Source organism: Mesoplodon densirostris, chromosome 8 (assembly GCF_025265405.1).
Source record: "Mesoplodon densirostris isolate mMesDen1 chromosome 8, mMesDen1 primary haplotype, whole genome shotgun sequence".
NCBI lineage: Eukaryota > Metazoa > Chordata > Mammalia > Artiodactyla > Ziphiidae > Mesoplodon > Mesoplodon densirostris.
In genome coordinates, this window is record NC_082668.1 from 16,482,774 (window position 1) to 16,498,439 (window position 15,666).

The 15,666-nt window shown below is 40.3% G+C and overlaps 1 protein-coding gene across 2 annotated transcripts in view; it reads left to right on the forward strand.

The window, feature by feature from the left end:
- Positions 1-15,666, forward strand: part of PAX3 (paired box 3) — a 94,117-nt gene that overhangs the window by 59,181 nt on the left and 19,270 nt on the right. For both annotated transcript variants that reach the window (XM_060106501.1, XM_060106502.1), the window contains exons 5-7: positions 4,584-4,789; positions 14,071-14,236; positions 15,112-15,326. In XM_060106501.1, coding sequence (XP_059962484.1) covers positions 4,584-4,789; positions 14,071-14,236; positions 15,112-15,326 — 587 coding nt within the window. The remainder of the gene's footprint in view (positions 1-4,583; positions 4,790-14,070; positions 14,237-15,111; positions 15,327-15,666) is intronic.

The following is a 15,666-nucleotide window of genomic DNA, read 5'->3' on the forward strand; positions in this document are numbered from 1 at the left end:
GAATGTAACTGAGCAACTTAAATGTATGAAAGTCTCCCTTTAATATCAAGGCCAGACAGTATAAATAGGCTGAAGAAATTATATTTAATCTAGTTGCTATGTCCTGGCAATTTATTAACATTTAGATAACTGTCTTGCTAACACTGCTTGTAGTTTTCAAGTCATAGCTTAAATATTATTCACAGAAAAAAAATAATTTCTTTCTGTCAAGCTGTCTGAAAGAAAGGCCTTGTTTTTACTTTGCTGAAATATTTAGCAAGATTACATACTTGGTATCTAGTATCGAATTTATTCCAGTATCTTGAGTAAAGTTAAATATGTAAAATAGAACTTCAACAGATTGATTTAATTTGTGCTATTAAAATGGGATTTAAGTTTTAGACTTGTTTTTGGTAAAAACTGAATGATTCAAATTTAGGACATTATTGTGAACCATGTTCTGTGTAAATAATACATTTTAGGGCTTCCCTGGTGGTGCAGTGGTTAAGAATCTGCCTGCCAATGCAGGGGACATGGGTTCGAGCCCTGGTCCAGGAAGATCCCACATGCTGTGGAGCAACTAAGCCCGTGCCCCACAACTACTGAGCCTGCGCTCTAGAACCTGTGAGCCACAACTACTGAAGCCCACCTGCCTAGAGCACGTGCTCCGCAACAAGAGAAGCCACCGCAATGAGAAGCCTGAGACTGCAACGAAGAGTAGACCCTGCTCACTGCAACTAGAGAAAGCCTACGTGCGGCAATGAAGACCCAACGCAGCCAAAAATAAAATAAATTTTAAAAAACCACAAAAAATATTTTAATTCTATTGAGTAGTATAAGAAATGGTAGTGTTTCCATCTTTAGAAAGAGCAAGTATTTCCTAGCTGGTAGGTTAATCTAGGGTTGCTGACTGAACATTTTTTAAAGCCCACATCCTTTTGGAGTTTACAGATGGGGAAAAGTTAGAATTGACTTGTAAGGTTGTGGCTTCATCGTGTCAAAAACGATCAGTTGGTTCAGATAATTTTCTAGCAGAAAAATCAGGCAAATCGTTTCCTCGGTGTCTTTAAAATGATGCTATTTGGAGTTTTTCCTAGTTAGATGGAACATTTGGATTGCTTTTGAATAAACAGTCGGAATAAAAGTAGTAATTTCCTAGCTTGTTAAAGAAAAATTTATTTTTAGTGGTAAAGGCTGTGCTATTGAACTCAGATATTCTTAGTCTTGTTTATCACTGGCTGTTGGTGGTTCTTCATCTTTTTTTAAAAATCACAATCCTCTTTGAAAAAATTGGTAATTATTCCCTAGAAAAATTCAGGCATGCAAGTACTTGCAAGAATTTCCAAGTAATTTTCAAGGATTCACAACCCCTGCCCCAAAGCTCATCTATAAATGGTAGTTGGGTGACTCATAAGAGCAGAATTTCCATTTTAAAGATGTAAAATGGTGATAGAAAAGTGAATTTTGGTTCAAAACTTAATTTTTCTCCTGTACTTCTATTCATTCAGCATGTATTTATTGAGCACCTATTATGTTCCAGCAGTAATTCTAGCAATGAACAAGGCAAAGGAAGGGTCTTGAGCTCATAGAGCTTCTGTTCTGGGGGATGTCAATTGTTAAGGTGAAACAGTGGTCTTGACCCTCAAAATTAACTCTGGTTGGTACTTGTACATCTAAGCAACCCTTTTTCTCCAGAAACCAGCGATGATTTTGATTAATTGACCTGACAGTGCATGGCACATCATATTTACTTGGGAGGATTTACTAGCCCCAGAGACTCCCAAAGGGAACATGAAAATTTCCACATACTGTTATCCTAATGGGATCATAGTAAGAGAAAGTGCAAGCAAAGATTTAAGGTTCTCACAGGCAGAGGAGAGATTTTGGTCAGTTCTTAAATGCTGTTGAGTTTTTCACCTGAATTCACTTTAGACCGAAAAGTCAGGGCAACAGAAACTGGAAGCATGGAAGGAAAACATTTTATAAAAATTTATTTTCTTCTTAGGGGAATGAGTAATCTGTTTCTTGGGGAGTACATTATTTATAACTGAAAAAAATACAGGTGGGAGCAATTTTTTGGATAAATTGTGGCAGAAAATATTTTATATACTTGGGAATTTTGAGGGGGAAGTGAATAATTAATCTGAAATATTCTGTAGAGAGGGTTCTCAAGGTGTCTGTCCAGAATCAGTAACACCAGCGTCAATCACCAGGGAATGTGTTAAAAATGCGAATTCTCAGAGCCCACCCCAGACGTAGTATGGAATCAGAAGAGGGGACAGCCATCTGGTTTTTAACAGGTTTTTCCAGTGATTCTGATGCTCCAGAGGTTTGAGAACCACTGCCCTACAATTAGGCACAAATTATTGTTCTTTTAATTTGGTTCACGTTTATTAAAGGTATACACATGTAAGTTGTATTGGCTGCTTTTGAAGTTTATAATGCAATGAATGACATTTCTTAGCATGTTAATACTCCTGTAAAATGTTAGCATACTTAAAGTCTATTTTTCTTTCTTTCAGTTAATACTAAAATTTCCTAAAATAAGATTTATATTAAATTAGACCATTTGACATTAAATTAGATAACATAATTGAAAAGCCAAGCATAATGGCTAACATACAGTAGAGCATTACATATTATAATTCCCTTTTGCTTTTACGTGCCAGTATTGGTTTTCTTTGATTTGTCATATATATTATTAATTCACTCTCTTAATTTCACAGTATTTGAATGTGAATAAAATGTAGAAGTACTAAAATATCAGAAGACTTAAAATTATATTTGTGGGTTATTTTGGATGTGTACCTTTTGGGGCAGCTTAGAATTTATACTGAAGTAAAATGAAATTTTAAATTTCTATAGGGCAGAATCAAGTTTGAGCTTAAGAGAAAAGAGAATTAGTAGTATAGGAGATACTTCATTTTAGGATTGCTTCTAGCACTTCCTGCATTTCCCCAGGTTCTACCAGCCTGAGGGTGCAAATGAGTTACCTTGACATTGACATTAGTCATCTACAATTTTCTGGCTTTCTCTCCTCATCTGCTGACAGCACACCTCAGCCTCTTCCCCAGAGGATCCTCCAGTTATTTGGAAGTTTTGAGAGCATTTGCATGTGTTCAGGGGCAAGGCTGCTCTGGCTCCCACGCTACACTCAGAGTCTGTGGCCTGGGAGCCCTCTGACAACCTCTGCCACTGTCCTGAGGTCCAGGCCTCTGGGAGGGGGCTGCTCTCCTACGGAGAGCCCTGTGTCTGGTGCATCCTCAAGCTGAAGAACCTGCTATTGGCCAACAGGTAGTCTCTACTGCCACAACTCACAGACACCAAATTGCATCATTAATGCAAATTTCTACTTAATTTCCCAGCTCCTCCTCCGGTTTCTTGGGCGCCTGCATACTAAAACTGGAAGGTCGGGCCTTCCCCGGCGGTCCAGTGGTTAAGACGCCGCGCTTTCACTGCAGGGGGCGCGGGTTCAATCCCTGGTCGGGGAGCTTGGGTCCCGCATGCCGTGTGGCACGGCCAAAAAAAAAAAAAAAAACCTAAAACTGGAAGGTCTCCTTCCTTGATGCGTACTCATACCGGCAAATTCAAGCTTTGGTGAGGAGGGCGCCTGTAGCAAGGCTGGCTTCAGGGACGTGTGGCCTATGCAGTCGCTCAGGGCCCCATGTGCAGAAGGCCCTGTGCTTAGTTTTATGCTCTGTAGTTGCCATCTTGAAATTCGTGATAACTTGTGAACACGGGGGTCCTGCGTTTTTATTTTGCACTGCACTCCTCAAACTAGGCAGCGGTCCTAAGCAGCTGCCTATCAGACCCAGATTCTGAACTTCTGTTTAGAAACAGTTCAGTAGACTATGCCTGCTTCTTCCTGAGTCTGTTCTTGAGATTTGCTTTAACAATATCTAAACTCTCCTTAAAGCATTTCCTAATATCTGACAATGAGATAGTAAATTTAACACGGTGTTTCTTATAGGAGCGGTACAGTCTACAAATTTATAGGAATCCTGCACTAGTTTACGATTATTGCCTTTTTAGATACGAAGTCAGTTTTGGAATAGTAATTTTAAAAAATCACTTTTTAACAAATTTTTTCCTGGTCTAAAAGCTGGTGAAGATTGATCAGGAACCAAATTAAATGTGATTCATTTATTAGACAAGAACGGAGTACCCATTAAAGGCTAAGGACATGGGCCAGAAAAATGGAGTAAGGCCTGTCTCTGCTTTCTAAGAGCTCATAATGGGCTTAGAATGACAGATGCAGAGAGCAATTATTTCTGCCTGGGGGCCTTGGAGATGGGATAGGGGAAGAGATTAAATACCATTTAATAATGTAATACTGCAAGGAGGGGCTTTGTGTCAGTGGGAGGACATTGGGAATGTACTTTAGACTAGGATTTGAATCATTATAGCTTGGTCAGACTGTTTTTGTTTTTTTTTTCATATTTTGGATGCTCCAAGAAGCTTGCGTGATCTCAGTTCCTTAACCAGGTATCGAACCCGGGCCATGGCAGTGACAGTGCTGAATCCTCACCGCTCAGCCACCAGTGAACTCCCCAGACTTGTTTTCTGATTCACATTTGATCACTTTTTTTCTCCTGTGCTTTTAGCCTCGGCACCCCAATCAGATGAAGGCTCTGACATCGACTCTGAACCAGATTTACCGCTCAAGAGGAAACAGCGCAGGAGCCGGACCACTTTCACAGCAGAGCAGCTTGAAGAACTGGAACGGGCTTTTGAAAGAACTCACTATCCTGATATTTACACTAGGGAGGAACTGGCCCAGAGGGCAAAGCTCACCGAGGCCCGAGTACAGGTACTGACGTCCAAACATCCCCGTCCTGCTTAAACCCACACAGGAAACAAGAGTGTCTTCTCCTCTAAAGCATATTTCAGTCCAAGAAAGTAAATATATCAGGAATGGTCCTTCATTGTGAACGGCAGCCTCTCACATTATAAAGTTCTTCCTTTCTCTCTCATTTCTTTCCTTCATATTTCGCCTTGTCGTGATAACATCATGATCTCCATTTCCGTTTTATTGCATGTGCTTGGTCCAAGTACCTCCTGCCAACACCCCCCTCGCCCCCTGCCCCGCCATCTCCCCCGAGGTATGTCTGTGGTATATAGCAACATATTACTTTGCTAACCAGTCAGAAAGTTTTCCTTTTCCTCTTAATAGGTTGATAAGTCCAATTAAATTTATTGATGTGATGGCTATATTTGGCTTCTTTTCTATCATATTATTTGATACAAGTATTTTATATGTATAGATTTAAAACTGTGATCCATTTAATTAGCTTTCTTTGTATTCTTAGTATTTTTTTTGTATTTATGAAAGTATACGTTCTTATTTTACACTTTGGTTGTCATTACGAGGAGAATGTAATTATATCAGATATATCACAGAGAAGGGTGTCAATTCACATTATTTATTCATCATTTCAGGAATCCTTGTTATGTACCAAGCACTGTATAGACTTTGGGGGTGGTACATAGATAATAGCAAAATTTTGAGTGGTTACTCTGTGCCAGGCACTGTTCTAAATGCTTTACAAGAATTAATTCATTTACTCGCCATTAAAACCCTAGATTGATGCTATTAATATCCCCAATTTATAGATGAGGAAACTGAGACTCAGACTATGTAAGTAGCTACCCAAAGTCATGTAGCTAGTAAGTGATCGAGGTAATTGGATTCCATACACTTCCTCCCTATGGCCTTTCAATTATGAAGATGTGCAAAGTTATATAAGGTAAAATCCCTTCCTTTAAGTCTAGGAGCATTTCAAGTAACTAAGAACATTTTAAATTATCTTTTCAACTCAGAAGTGTTCTGAACCCTCTGGAGAGGCTACTTTGGTGTAATATGTTTCTATTGAGTGATAGAATCATGTTTCATTATGAATAATGAACTTTCTTCTCAAGGTAGTAAAGCATGGTTGGAAAGATTACAAATGCCTCAGGGTATCCTGGAACCCCTTACTGCCCCAGGAGTGAAGTTACCTTATCTGGAAATGTCATGTTATTGCCAGATACTTGATGTTCATAGTTAGAGTGAGGCTGGGGACTCAGCAGCGAACTAGACAGTTGATGTGGTCTCCAGATTGATCAACACTTTCCCATAAGCATGGAACTACCTCTCCTATCACAGACTATTTTGGAATAGCCTCTTGTAGCCTGCAGAGCCCAGTCAGAGGGATTGTTTTCTTCAACTTGACTTTCTTTCTGATCATCACAGTGCTAGGAAGGCCAAGGAACACTAAGATGAATTAAGACACATTTCTCAAGGAACTAGTGTTTAAAGGGTAGTAAAGTAAATGCATGAATAATTTAAAAACAAAGCCGAGATGATAAGTGTGTTAGAGAGAGCTGAAGTGCAGGGAGAGTCGAGAAGAGGAAAGGGTGAGATTTTATTGGAGTAAACAAGAGGGGCTCATGAAGAAGGGAGGGTTCAGATGGCCTTTTGAGTTTAGATAGATAGTCATTGGACAGGGAGGTTGGGAGAGTATTTTAGTAACACAGAATAATGAGCAAAAGCACAGAGAGTCGGAAGCACATGAGTTGCATATCAGTTGACCTTTCATTTTTCACTCTAGTCATGTTGAGCACACAGTGAATAGTTCAAGTTGGTTAAGGTTAGGGAGTGCTAGGGTGGTAGGAAGGAATATGATTGATTGAAAATCTATTTGCTCTCTTTGTATTCTTAGTGTTTATTTTTTGGTACTTATGAAAATATTCATTCTTAACATTGGATATCATTATGGGGAGAATATGATTATATCAGATATAACATACAGAAGTGGGTCAATTCATGTTATTCACTCATCATTTCAGGGATCCTTGTTATGTACCAGGCACTCTGTGGAGTTTAGGGGTGGTAACTAGACAACAGCAAACTTTTGAGTGGTTTCTGAAGTAGGTCAGTGGCAGTGAGAAGGGAAAGGAGAGAACTGCCTTGAAAGGTGGAATGTGGGCAGCTGATTGTGTGAGCTGGAGGTGGGTGCAAAGGTGAGTGTAGGGAAGAGTCACAGATACACTGGGGTTTGCAGCACAAATGTTTTACAGCTGGAGCTATTCAATCCCTCTGCCTATTACATTGGGATATAGTGCTCCTTCCCAGAAATGACCACTGCTAACCGCAAATCATGATGATATTTATATATGTATATGTAAATATCACGTTATTTTATGGTAATATATACCGTGCATGTATTATAATATATATAATAATGCTACAAATATTACATATATCAAATCTATTTGCTTTTATTATAGTTCTGTGATCACCTGGTTTAAATGTAAAGTGAGGTCCATTCATTCTTCCATTGTTTTGGCAAACTTTTATTGAGTGCCCACTATATTCCAGGATCTGGTCCTTATCCTCTCTGGCTGGCCAAGCCCACATACTGGGTCTGTCCTTAAGATAGATTGAAGATCAGTTCTGAACTCAGAGTCAAAAAATAAACATTGGCTGTAAAGAAATCAAACAAAGGGAGCAATGGAAAATTGAAAAGAGTGTGCTGTGTTGCTCTACCTCGTTCATTGTTGCTTTTGCCAAAGACAAGGATGGGGGGACAGAGTTAATCTCAACCGCATGCAGCTTGTACAGTGCCCGGCACTCGCATCTGGCTCAGTGAACGTCAAAGGAGAATAAGAATGGCCCATTAACTTCCAGAGGACATGGGATCAAACCAATAAAGAGTGGTTCATATTTTTCTATACAGTGACCTCCTCTCCAAAGCGGGGCCCTCATTAACCTAACAGCTGTCCTAATGTGGCTTTAACCCGGTGACTCTTTACATTCCTTATGGCTTCATTAGTTCCCTTGAGACACATCACGTCTTGCACCACAGCTATGATCTACAGCCTAACAAATTCCCTACAACACCCGGCATATGGATCTTTTACTTAACCCAGCAGGAAAAAGAAGGGAGTAGTTAATCACTGATTAAAATGCCAGAACAAAATCCTTTAGTTTTTAGAAGGATCTGGGAAAGCAGTAGCAAAGTCAACTCAGTTTGAGTGATAGCCAGAGAGTGTGAGTTATTTTAATTTGGGGCACCTGGGAAAACCCAACACCAACGCCCCCCCCACAAAAAACCCAAATGTGTCTACATTCCTTTTTTTTTTCCTCCCAGAGGGGGGAAAAAAACCTTCTAAACCCTTCTGGATAAAAATGAGACTAAATCTTTAATAAATTAGACCTATGTCAGTATTCCATAAAAATTTGTTTAGACAGTAGCCATGTTATATTTATCAGAGTCAAATCTGAGTACACAATCTAAGAATTATTGTACAGCAAAGACTAATTTGCCTGATTCACCTCCTGGGTAGTTGTTACTATGCAAATAATGGCAAGCACTAAAGTTTTGTAAGGAAGGGTGACTTGCAGACATTTATGATGTGTAAACGTTTTAGTAAATATTCCACCTAAAACTCCAAGAAGTAGGCAAGTATTGTTCTCTTACCACCCAGGTAATGGAACACAGGAAAGGAAGCTGCTTGTGGAAAAGCATTTAACTAGGAGTCAGAAGATGTGGGTTTTGGTTTCAGCTTTGCCAAAAATGTTTTGTTGAGCAAGTCACAATTTTGCTGTAATCCTGCTGGACTGCAGGTTTTTAAAATTTTAAATATAAATTTGAAAATATGGGGTTTAGATCAGATGATCTTAGTCTGGGTCCATGGATGACCAGGATAATCATGGATGGACTTCAGGAGATCTGGGAAACTTGAGATTTGTGCACAAATGTTGTGTCTTTGCCTGTGTGTGTGTGTGTGTGTGTGTGTGCGTGCACAAGTGTTAAATAGGGAGAGAGGACCCCTAGCTCTCATCATTTTCCCAAAAATCGCCACCTCTTGTTCTTTCTTTCTTTCTTTTTTTTTTTTTTGGCAGCACCACACAGCTTATGGGATTTTAGTTCCCCGACCGGGGATTGAACCCAGGCCCTCAGCAGTGAGAGAGCAGAGTCCTAACCACTGGACGGCCAGGGAATTCCACGCCCCCCACCACGTTCTTTCCTTTAATTAAAAATCCCTAGGATGCATGATCTCTCAGGACCCTTATAGCATCAGTAATTTGTGATCCTCAGGGAAGCCCAATGGTAGTTTAAAGCCATCTAACAGATCTGTATAGTTTATTTTATTATTATTATTATTTGCGTTACGCGGGCCTCTCACTATCGCGGCCTCTTTTGCTGCGGAGCACAGGCTCCCGACGCGCAGGCTCAGCGGCCATGACTCATGGGCCCAGCCGCTCCGCGGCACGCGGGATCCTCCCAGACCGGGACACGAACCCGCATCCCCTGCACCGGCAGGCGGACTCCCAACCACACTCTGAAGTATGTTTTTTAAAAATATATTTCTAGGGCTTCCCTGGTGGTGCAGTGTTATGCGGACTCTCAACCACTGCGTCACCAGGGAAGCGCCCTGAAGTATGTTTTTTAAAAATATATTTCTAGGGCTTCCCTGGTGGTGCAGTGGTAAGCGGACTCTCAACCACTGCGCCAACAGGGAAGCCCCCTGAAGTATGTTTTTTAAAAAATATATTCCTAGGGCTTCCTTGGTGGCGCAGTGGTAGGTGGACTCTAAACCACTGTGCCACCAGGGAAGCCCCAGATCTGTATAGTTTAAAAGTTAAGACAGGTACGGAATATTGGCCCTGAACTCCATAATAAAGCAAAAATGTGGTCATCCTACAATTCTCTGCAGGAGTTTGCTCTTGGGGTATTTAAAGATGCAGTTAAGTACGCTTTCATGTGTGTCGTGATCCTCTGACATTCACAGGAGCGTGGCATTTCTCCTCTTCAGCCTTGCTCATCCTTTCCCCAACCTGCTCTCCATACAGTGGTCAAGGCTGGGTAGCAGCAATGGTAAGAGGGCTGGGCGGCTGTGATATGGGAGAGGGGGAGTGGAGTGAGTGGGAAGGTCCAGGCAACAAGCAGCTTGTCCTGAATTTACCTACTTGGAAAGTACTGTAATTGGCACTTTAGTATCAGCTCTAGTATTTAATGAAACATTTTATAATCTTGTTGTGAGTTCTCTTTCTAAGGATTAATGATTACATTCTCTTCCCATTTTTTAAATGCCTTTTTGAAATAACCCATCTGGAACAATGTAGGTTAGATTGCCTTTGAGGACCACGCCAAAAATGTGAACCAGTAATTTATTGACGGGCAAAATTAGGCTTACACCATGGGACAATTAACACTAATCCATGAACCTTGGAAGCAATTTGGACTAAGTCTCCATTCAAGCCAAACTAGCGTTCAATTATTTGAGGTGTTATTTGGGTACTTTCCTGTTTGCTCAGGGGCACAAAAGGCTTTGGCTGTAGACCAGAGAGCTTAGAAAACAAAGCAAGTCTCTAATTCTTGGATTTCTCAGTGTGACGTTTGTATTTAATAACTAACATTTACTGAACACAGTATCTCTTAGGTGTTTTGCAAGCTTTGATTGTACTCTCATTTAACTGATTATATTGTCTCATTTAATCTTGTGAAGGAGTTTTTTATTTCTCCCATTTAGCAGATGAGAAAACAGAGACCCACAGATATTATGCAAATTGTTCAAGATCACAGAGGTAGTGAGGGGTGGGGAAAGGTGGGATTCAACTATTGCCTGGTCTGCACTGCTCCCATGTGAATGAAAAGTATTACCGTATTTCTTAAAATATTGTTTTTTTACAACTTTCATTGTTGAGAACAAATTAGTACTTTTTTTACTCGTGAAGAGAAAAATTTATAAAAACCTATTCGTTTGTGATTCATTACCTTTTCCCCCTAGTTATCATGATGTTATATTTTAAATTTTGCTTCAAAAATCATTTGATATCATATTACTCCAGAATGGGTCTAAATATCATTTCCAAAAGCGTGAATATGACTTTGTAGAAGGGCTCTGAAGAGAGACCTACGAGTAGGGAAAGATCCAGGAGCAGATGAAAATGAACCAGGCTGCAGTTCATCAAATGAAATAAAAACTTGGTGCGAGGGAAGGTTCTGATGTAGTGTGATATTATACAGGCAATTGTAAGCAATTAACCATGCCTGGTAGTAGTTATCCACCAATGTATGTCTCCCGCCCCACTTTCTAAGTGTGATGTGGAAGGCCAGGTAATGCTGCGTGGGGAGAGTGAAATCACATTGAATTAGAGATCGTAGAATGACATTTAATAGGTAGATAGCTTAGTAAAACTTATTCTTTCTGCCCTTCTGGCTAAGAAATTGGTGGAACACTCATATTCTCCTCCAGAACATCAAAGGCCAGTTTGTCTCTGTTGCAATTGCTACCCTTTTCAAAACAAAGTTTCTTGTGATAGTAACTGAATCATAGATGCCTTCCACCCATTTTAGATGAACTTATTCAGTATTCTGCACTTACACATGCCATTCAGTAGATTATTCCTTGATTGTCTGTTAGGAATTAGAGAGACAATATTGGAAGAGTTGGGTAGGACTTCTGAGGACCAAGGGAATGTCTTTCAGTCAAAGATGGGCTAATAACAGTACCCCAGGATCACTTTGTATAGCCAGTTTGGGTACTTAAAATGAAGGTGATTTCAAGGGCATTTTTTTCTATTAAAAATAGATGTTTATGAGTTTCAAAGCATAAAGAAGGCAAGGGCCATTTCCCATTTTGCAACTTCAATATATTTTTCCTTTAGTGCTTCTTTTGGCAGTTTCAGCTGGTTCTAGGAGATGCAGAGGCTGGCAGGGGCAAGATGATAGAAAAATCTGGTTAAATGGTCAGAGACAGGCAGCTCAGTCTTCAGTAAGCCCTGCTTCCCTCAGGAATAGCCCTCTGGATTTATTTAGCCTAAATTTAAACAACATTTAAATTCCTTCCTTTGGGAAACTCTTAAACGTCCTGTTGAAGGTTTGTTTTTCAGTAAAGATTTGCTTCCCAACTATTTCTCTTCATCTTATATTGTAGTTATAATATATGCTGTATTGTAACTATAAGAATTTTTATCCAACTCCTGGTAGGTTTATTCCATGTCATCAATATTTACATGTATCATTTTGGAAAAATGGAAATAAACCCCCAAAACTTTATACCCCTAGCCTTTTGGATTTAATGTTTTGATGGGATTTGTAGTTATGATGTTTCTTCTAATTTATTATCTGATCATTTTTGATTTAAAAAAAATGGATTATGGAGGTGTTAGCATGAATGTAAATCAAAAGTAGGTTAAGACTGATGGAATAACCAGGCAGAGCCCACCCACTGGATAAATCAAATTTGGTTTACTTATCTAAAAGTTACAGCAGGAAGTTGGCACAGAGAGGTTGGCAACATGCTCTGATAATGTCAGAAGTGGCAAGCTGCTGAGTTCTTCATAAGGGATCTCACCAGTAGATTTGAAGACAGTAAGTCTGAATGAGTGAAGTCACATCAGAACTTTTGGAAATTCAACTCTCCTCCCAGCCTAGTACATAAAGCTGAAGATGCACTGCACATGGGTTCGTCTAGATAAGTGTGGGGAGAAAAACAACAAACAAAAAAACAACCCATCACCTGAGCCAGGTGTGCCTCATTAATCTGGAGGTTTTATACTATAAAATATGACACAGTGCATGGTATAGTACGGTGCATTCAGGCATGAAAACAACCCTAATTTCTTACCCCCAGCCTCCTCAGGCTCACCAGCTTGTTCCAAGCACTTCCCTGAAAACAGTTTTCTTACCCTGATGCCTTTGGGAGTCCTGGTAACAGACGCTTAGACTTGCACTGAGAAAACACAACTGATGCAGACATGAAATTGAGTACTGTCAATGGTTCTATTATCCCAGGTGGCAATTTATTAAGTTAAGTAAAACTCTAATTCAATTATGTATCAACATGGGAAAATATTGACTTCCCTTCTTTTCCTGTTGGAAACTCAAGGAGTATTAAATGTTAGTGTTCTGAGGAAGTTCAAACAGCTTTCCTTACAACTGTCTTGCATCATGGTTAGAGATGACCAAACTCTTTTCCAGACAAATGCTTGGGTGACTGGCATAAATTTAAGCAGATACCTTGGCAAAGTATCTGTTAAACTGGGCTTTCTTGCTACAGAAGGGAGACATTCCTCTCTCCACTCTTTTAAAAATTTTGTGACTTGAAATTTACATTTAAGTTGTATAATTGTTAACTTTGTTCTATAAGGAAATCAAGTCTCAACTTTTCGTAGACATGCTGGTCTCTTGTATCTCTTCCAACTGGCATGACCACTTTTCGAAATCATATCCAAGCTTTAAAAGGAGTTGAAACTTCGTCTCCACTCTAAACTTCTCCTGATTTCTCTGCATTTTCAAACGTGGAGTTTCTACCTCCTGTGAGCACTTATTTTGGTGACCTTGATTACTCTGTGAGTTCCTAGAGGAGAGACAGTAAGCTACTTGAGCACAGGGGTCCTATCTTATCCACCCCTTTAGCCCTCTGTTGAAAAGATAGGTGCTTATAGCTGCTGTTGAAAGAAATAATAAATAAACCCACTATTTGAAAGAGCTTCATAGATAAAATGCTTTCATTTCTTGAAATACTTACCTCTTCAGCATCTATTTCCATGAAGATCAGCACAATGTCTCACACTCTGGAAGGGATGGTAAAAGAGCTCCATTTATCCTTCTGGTTAATTTATATGACTTTCCAGGAATTGTGCACATAATGTCCATAGAAATACAAACACATTGATAGGACTATAAAAAACAAGGATTGGTGTGATAGGTAACACCAAATTAGGACACATGTCACGCGGGGGTCAAACAGACCCCTGGATCCTCCCCGTTTTGCTGCGGTACATGAAGGTGGGAGGTGCTTATGGTGATGGCAGGGAGTTTCCGTTGTTCCCGTCCCTGCTTAGCCATCCCTCCCCATGGTCACCCCCAGGCTCGTGGGGGCTCTGCAGGACCATGGAAGGCCCTCGAAGTCCCTCTACTGACCCCTGACATCTAACTCTCCTTTCTTCCCTGACAATACAACCCAGAAGGTGGAGGGCTCTTGTGTCTATTTGCCCTGTCAGGAAGGGGCCTTTAATCTGTTTTAGCATGAAAAATTCATTAAGACTGTACTATTATTTCATCAGTGAAATCCTCAAATTTTAAATTAAATCCATAGGTCTGGTTTAGCAACCGCCGTGCAAGATGGAGGAAGCAGGCTGGGGCCAATCAACTGATGGCTTTCAACCATCTCATTCCGGGGGGATTCCCTCCCACGGCCATGCCGACTCTGCCAACATACCAGCTGTCCGAGACCTCTTACCAGCCCACAGCTATTCCGCAAGGTATGGAGGAATGGAGTCGGGGGTTAAGATGCAACTCCCAATCTTGTTCCTTGCTGCTTAATTTATGCAGTGAAATCTTCTGCGGTGTCCTTGTGGCTGTTTGTATGTTCATTACATTACATGAGGTTGTCCTGAAAGTACTGATACCTGTCACATTTCAGAAACATAGTTTGTTCTGTGACCTGTCTGAATCTCTCTAGATAAATGTGTTGTAATATAATACTGTTTCAGTATTTTAAAACAAAATAACAGCCTCCCTAAATAAGCATGCAATTTGCTTTTCATTTGTTAAAACTTTACATTTATACTCCAGTCTGCCATTAACTGAAGTTCTGTGATGGCTCCTAACTGCAGTAGGAATAGAGGGAAGGTAAGCTTTGATAAAAAGTCCCTCTGTCTTAATGCATAGAGGTGAATGGGATACATGATAAAACTAAATTAGTTTGCGTTATGAAAGATAGCATTGCAGGCATTCGAAACTATACTATCACACTAATGTTCAAGTGCTTTGGAAGGATATTTGATCAGAATCTTGAGACTTGCAATTCTTACATGGGTTAATCCTCACGTTGATTAATAACATTCACTACCAAAATAGGTTTGTTCGCACTGTTGATGTGATTTCTGAATTTCTCTTCTGGGTGAGTGTGTGTTGAAAGTATGTAGATAAATTATGTACTTGCACATATGTGCAGAGATGTGGCTGTATTTGTTATGAGTGGTTCTAGACCTGAGTGTCAAGAAGGACAGCTTGAAATGTACATGTGGCTGACCAGGATATACTGCTGATGGCTTGGTGACTGTGAACCTTTGTACTGAACTTTCTCTGCTGGCCTCCAAAGGAGATTTATGGCTGATGACTTTCTTCCTTGCAGCCGTGTCGGATCCCAGCAGCACGGTCCACAGACCTCAGCCGCTTCCTCCAAGCACTGTACACCAAAGCACTATCCCTTCCACCCCGGACAGCAGCTCTGCCTACTGCCTCTCCAGCACCAGGCATGGATTTTCCAGCTATACAGACAGCTTTGTGCCTCCGTCCGGGCCCTCCAACCCCATGAACCCCGCCATTGGCAATGGCCTTTCACCTCAGGTCAGTCCCGTGTTTCCAGACAGACGATTTGCTGTATACCAGAACCAAATAGTCAATTCCCCGAGGCAGTCATATAATGAATTGCCAAATTTAAACCATAATGTATTCTTTATACAAGCCACATGATTTCAGTTTTCTAGTTTCCTTTCTCTCCACCCTTCCTACGGGCTGTATCAAAAGTTGTAGCTTAGACTTAAAATCCAAGTGACTTTTAATGTAATCACAGAGATTTTATGTTATACTTAGTTGTCAAGGCATTCATCTTCTGCACTCCTTGTTCAGGGTTTTGGGTAAGAGGTTCACACACATTTCTTTTTTTTAATGGTATCTGGTCAGCTGA